This window comes from Volvox carteri (assembly GCF_000143455.1).
Source record: "Volvox carteri f. nagariensis unplaced genomic scaffold VOLCAscaffold_51, whole genome shotgun sequence".
NCBI lineage: Eukaryota > Viridiplantae > Chlorophyta > Chlorophyceae > Chlamydomonadales > Volvocaceae > Volvox > Volvox carteri.
Genome location: NW_003307594.1, coordinates 271415 through 277377, shown reverse-complemented (window position 1 = coordinate 277377; position 5963 = coordinate 271415). Strand labels below are relative to the sequence as shown.

The following is a 5963-nucleotide window of genomic DNA, read 5'->3' as shown; positions in this document are numbered from 1 at the left end:
TCCATTGGCTGAACGCCAATAGTCCCTCTAAGAAGTCTGCGCACCGCAGGTGCGATGCTGACTATTTAGCAGGCTCAGGTCTCGTGCGTGCCGCACCGTGTGCAGATCCTACCGACATTTCCCGGTGTGTCAAGTCACATATACAGCAGTCAGTCCTTTGTTTATGTACCGATAAATGCGTGTAATGCCCTGCTGCATGCTACGCTTTTGCATTATATACACGCATACATGCAGACACCTTTTTCGTGCACACCTGCGCCTGCACCTGCAGCCTGCCTTGTGATGGGTGGGATCTGGAGGATAATCTATAGCTGGGAAAAATAATTTTAATCTGCTCTACTGTATATATTGTCTTGTTTCCTGCAGTATGCATGGGCCGCCGGGGCCGTTCCATCCTACCTGCCAGCTATCAGGAGCGCGCTTTCCTGGCTGGCGTGTGAGGCTGGACTCAAGGGCTGCAAAATTGCATCCGAGCCAATTAAGCCGCTCCAGCCCCGTGGGGCCTTTCCTACCTGCGTATTTCTTCTTGCTTGCCCAAGCGGCTGGCCTTATAGACTGCTGGCAGTGGAAATCCGAGGCCAGGGTTTACCCCACGCAGCTTGATTCATTCATAGCTCTTAGCTAGTTGCGCATGTGCTGACCGGGAACAAAACAGATAGAACGCTAGACAACGTTATGCATGACGCTAGAGTAAAAACCGTTTCAATGTACTGCATGTACGACCAGTACTACAACCACCTGATGCACTTGGTCTTGATAACGCAGTACTGCAGTCATTACTCGCAATCCCCGTAATTACTAACCCGTTCAACGTCCTAGAAGAAAATGGCCCAGGGCACGCAAACGGAATACATGTACCCGAATTAGATCTTTTAGGCAGCCAGCATGTAGGCCGCCACGCATTGGGACGCACAATATTGAGGGGCCTGCTGCTACCACTGAGGGGGCAAAACCTACTGGCTGCCGCCGTCATATGGACTAGATTGCAGTTAGACTAGTTATTATTTGCATTCAAGAGATGCATCATGTTTATAAAGATCAAATTAGACTTATTCCGGGAAGCTTGATAGGCATTGTGGGGACACCGGGAGTATCGGGAATCCCGGGTGGATGGGTCGGACGTGTTTCGCAACGGGAATGGGTGGATGGGTCGGACGTGTTTCGCAACGGGTTTCTCCCGGACACCCTCGAACCTCCCTCGCTTTCCCTAATTCCCTTGCCTTCCGTTGCAGGACCGATGCCGAGAAGGTCCTGCTCAAGCTGGGCACCTCGTGGCACGGGGCGAACAAAGACGTCATTGCTGATCCAGTTCAAGAACTTCCGCACCTACTCGGTGTCGGACTTCGAGAGCCGCGTCGGCATCCCGCCCCACGCCTTTGAGGAGGCCACGATGATCACCTACGGGCCCCTCGCGTGGTGGAAGGAGTACGGCATCGCCGCCTTCCCGGTGCTGGGCGAGGTGGCGCTCATGCTGTTCAACATGCCGGCCACCGCCTGTGCCGGCGAGCGCAACTGGAGCGTGTTCAGCCGCATGTGGTCCAACGACCGCAACCGGCTGCTGTCGAGCCGCGTGGGCCTGCTGGTGTACGTGTACTACAACTACCGCGTGCTACAGCGCGAGAAGGCGCCCATCTCGCAGCTGGACTGGGAGGAGTTCATTCGGTGGATGGAGGCCCAGCCGGGCCTGGAGCTGCCGGAGCAGTAAACGATTTCAGTCCTGGCAGCTTCCCTTCCTCAGTACCGGCTGTTTTTGCTTGTTGGCTCAGCATGATGGGCTCATGGTTGGGCCCATGGGGATTTCGTTAAGCATTGAAAGCCGTGCATACATACTCGACCACGACACCTAATACCGTTGCAAACCAGGACTACTTGTCGTGTTGACTACTTGACTTGCTCTTTTGCTTGGTTGGGCGGAGGGAATCGCGGGTTTCAACCTGCATTGTTGGACTCTTTCACGCTTCCCCCATGGCTGGGTTTGTGGTGTGTTCGGAGGAGTGGACGGGTCAGCGGCACCCTGGTTTGCAGACCGGCGGAACCTGTAAGACCCATGGGTCTGTTAAGCTTTTAAGGTTTCTACCCCTCCTGAGGGACCTTATTACGGCGAGCCCTTAATTCTGTAAATTACGGCCAGGTCCAATCTTAATTACGTAATTACGTAACCTTAATTCCTTAAAACGTAAAAACGTAAAACGTAAATTCGCATCCCTAATCGGGATGGGACAAATTGGCGCATGCCCTCACTACCAACTCCCAAACTGCGGGAGTAGCTATTTTGGTTAGGACGGGGATCTTGCAACACATTCACCCGCCGCAGTCAAACGGATCGCTCAAGTCAAACGGATACAGCAACGGCGGGGAGATTAGTACCATTCTCGTTTCAATGGGGCGGCCACCATATACATCTGGCAGATGTCTACATGCCCACCGCGGTGTATAGTTTGGAGAGGCGTGATTTTGTGTCTCAAACTCTAGCTGCAATATTGTCTGGTGCAAAGGAAGTGGACTGCATCAGTTGGGCCGACTGCAATTAAAAGTTTGTGGATAATGCAGAAAGAACTTCCATGCATGGCGGGGAATGGAGGTCGTGGAAGGAAGGAAGGAAGGAAGGAAAGAAGGAAAGAAGGAAAGAAGGAAAGAAGGAAGGAAGGAAGGAAGGAAGGGCGGGAGGAAGGACGGGCGGAAGGCGGGCGGGCGGGCCGCCGCCCGCCGCAGCCGAGAAAAGCGTGGACCTCCCAAGAAGTGTGCGACCGTTAGCCGCAACCGCTCCGACGCGGCGGCGCGCGATGGGCGGCCTTTCGATGCAGCTATTTACGCAGCTATCTCAGGCCAATTTACATCAGGACATTTTCGTGCTTACTTCCCAGTCGGAAACGGCGGTGCGGATGAGCGGCCGCTTTTTGCGACCGTTACCGGCCAACAGCTCCGGTGTAACGAGCATGAGCTGTTACATTACTCTCATTCGCCTATTCGTTATCGTTCGTCGGTGTAGTTTGGCCTTCGCCATAGGGCCTTCACCTAATCTGATGCACTTTACCGTACTTCCGTCGGTGGCCGGTCGATAAGACGGCTCACCACCCATCACTCGGGGTCTTTCGGTCCCACCACACAAGTGGAAAGCTTCTTAAATAGGCTCGATCGTAACATTGGATTGAGACTTCTCGATCCTAGCCTACTTCGCTTCCGCCTTCGTATCCCATGTCTGCTGCTGATCCTGATCCTCCTGTCGCGGCCGTTGCCGACCGCGACAATACTGTCATAGAAGTAACTAATCGCGCTTCTTCTTTGTCGATTATGGAGAAGGCGCCTACGTACCCACGCTTCGACAAGTTACTGGAGATGTCTCCAGAGTCCCTCGAAAAGCAGCAACTGACCCTGGCGCAGGGTTGGACGTTGCAGAAAATAGCCATCCAGAATGAATTGCAACGCTGCGGGCTACCGATCCAATCGAAGGACGTCGCGGTCGCCTTCATCGCGGCGCTGGAACCCCTTCGTCTTCGTTTGGCTTTGCATTCGGCTGTTGTAATGCAGGGTGGCTTTATCCCGAGTCTTGAGTGGTTGGAGGACTGGTTCTCAAAAACTGCGGCGAAAATCCTACGCTGCCGTTGCTGATTGGACTGCAGAAGATCCGGAGTATGAAGCCCGGCGATTTTCCTACGGCTGACCTCCTCATTCAGCATGTGGAGGACATCCGTACTCTGATGCCGGAGCTTCCTGAGTGCGTTCTCGTCTACTACGCTCTCGAGTTAAATCCGGAGTCTCTGTACACTTCCCTGGGCATCTTGGGAGCTGTTCAAGCAGGAGCTGCTTCTGCGCCGAGGTAACTTCGACTTCGGCGTTAAGACCAGTAAGGTAGGAAGCTCCTCCTGCTTGAACAGCTCCCAAGATGCCCAGCGCTTCAAGGCTCCATTGTCTTGTTGCCACCGGAGGGAAGTGTACAGAGACTCCGGACTTAACTCGAGAGCGTAGTAGACGAGAACGCACTCAGGAAGCTCCGGCATCAGAGTACGGATGTCCTCCACATGCTGAATGAGGAGGTCAGCCGTAGGAAAATCACCGGGCTTCGTACTCCGGATCTTCTGTAGGCCAATCAACAACGGCAGCATAGGATTTTCGCCGCAGTTATTGAGAAACCAGTCCTCCAACCACTCAAGACTCGGGATAAAGCCACCCTGCAATACAACAGCCATCCTTCTTCTGCTCAGGATAAGTGTATCGCGCCTCCGTTAGGTCAGGAAAAGCAGTTCGGCCTGTTTGTAGATGGGCTTTCAACTCAGCTTAGTGTTTGCTTTGCCGGGGTGAGATCATAAGGTGGCGGGCTGCCTGCTGAAGCAGTCGTCGTTTAATTCTGGCAAGTTCTTTTATTATCATAAGGACAATTAAGGGGGGGCTAAGTTTTGTGAACAGTTGGGCACATCTGCTGGTGTTAGTACATCCTGTGTGCAAGACTGCCCCGTCCCCAGTTGTGAGTCCCCAGTTGTGAGCCTCCGCTTCTGGCTCGTTCGTCTCGTTCGCCTGTTGCTGCTTTGCTATCGCCTACCTTGTTGGGTAAGGCTTCGTTTGGTAATGGCAAGTTTACTTCGTCTAAACAGATTTCACTGTTGGTGCAACTTGTGCATCAGGACGCTTTTGTCTTTGCTGCTCTTACTGCTGAGCCTCGTCGATCTTGTAATACTAAGACTATTTCGAGCGTTCCGATTGCTTCTGCACTAATTCTATCGGCTTGCATACTTCGCACTTCCGAATTCGAGCAGCGTCAGCATTTGACTGGTCGGCATTTTACTTGGGATTCGTTTGTCCCTCCGTGGCGATCAGCTATGTGCCCCGAATTCAGTTTGACTCCGAACAGCTTTCTGTCTTCCAGCTGTGTCGGACATCACGTTTTCGTTCATCCGCCTCCCGCTCACGCTAGGGAGTATCTGTCGCACTACTTGAACTGCAAACCTCTCGCACGCAATCACCATCATGATTCAACCATCGGACAACGTACTTCTATGGTCGTACTATGACTTCGGTAGGCTTTGCAGAGGTACCTATTCGCTTGCAGGGTTACAAAGCTAGGTTGCAGTGTGCTGTGCTTGATCTCGCTCCTGGTTATGACTTGGTGCTGGGTGACCCCTGGGTTACGTCTGTCGGTGCTGTGCTTACCCCCTATGCCTGCACCCGCGTTTAACTCGCCATCCTGGTCAGCCTGTACTGAAGTCTAGCCCTTTCCCTGACCTACCCCGTTGGAAGAACCCTGTCATGTCGGCTTTATGCAGGCAGGCCATTCGTGAAGGTTATGAGTTTCTTCTCTGCATGGTCTCTACCGTCGACTCGGCTTCTTCCGCGTCTCCACCCTCTGTTTCGCCCAAGCTGTCGTCTTTTGCTCGAAAGGTTTGCACTGTGGTTCCGAGCGACTCTCCTGCTGAGCTACGAATGCGTGTTTTGCTGTTAGATAAGGAAAGTCTGTTTTCCTGCCAGCTGCCAGCTGATTTGCCGCCTGTTCATGTGGTTTGCTTTCCGTCTTTCCACTAGAGCCTGGTTCTCGTCCACCTGCTCAGTGTATGTTCCGCTATCCGCAAGCTGAACGTACCTACCACACTTCTGATCGTGAGTTGCTGTCTCTTATGCATGCACTCAAGGTTTGGCGTTGTTACTTGGAAGGTGCAAAGTCCACTGTCGTCACCGACCATATGCCCAACCCTTCTTACCCGACACAAGCTCAACTGTCTCGACGTCCGGCGGGATGGTTGGAATTTCTTGAGTCTTTCACGTTCGACTGGCAATATCGCGCAGGAGTTTGCAATCCCGCAGATCCTCTGTCTCGGTTTCCGGGCCACAGTCACGCGTGTCTGATGATGTCAATTTCGACTCGCGCCACGCCGAGTGGGGATGCTTTCACATCTTCCGCTGGCGTCATCTCAAGAGATATCGACCTCTTTTCCAGACTTAGAGCGATCGCTTGTCGAAGGGTGTTCGTCTGA

At 53.2% G+C, this 5963-nt stretch overlaps 1 protein-coding gene across 1 annotated transcript; it reads left to right on the top strand.

Moving 5' to 3' along the window:
* Nucleotides 1-228: 228 nt before the first annotated feature.
* On the top strand, nt 229-2135 carry VOLCADRAFT_106787 (uncharacterized protein; the record flags this gene model as incomplete). Its single annotated transcript, XM_002955403.1, has 2 exons — nt 229-286; nt 1233-2135. The coding sequence occupies 2 exons, from the start codon at nt 229-231 to the stop codon at nt 1703-1705; spliced, it is 531 nt and encodes a 176-aa protein (XP_002955449.1). The 3' UTR covers nt 1706-2135.
* Between the last annotated feature and the right edge of the window lie 3828 nt (nt 2136-5963).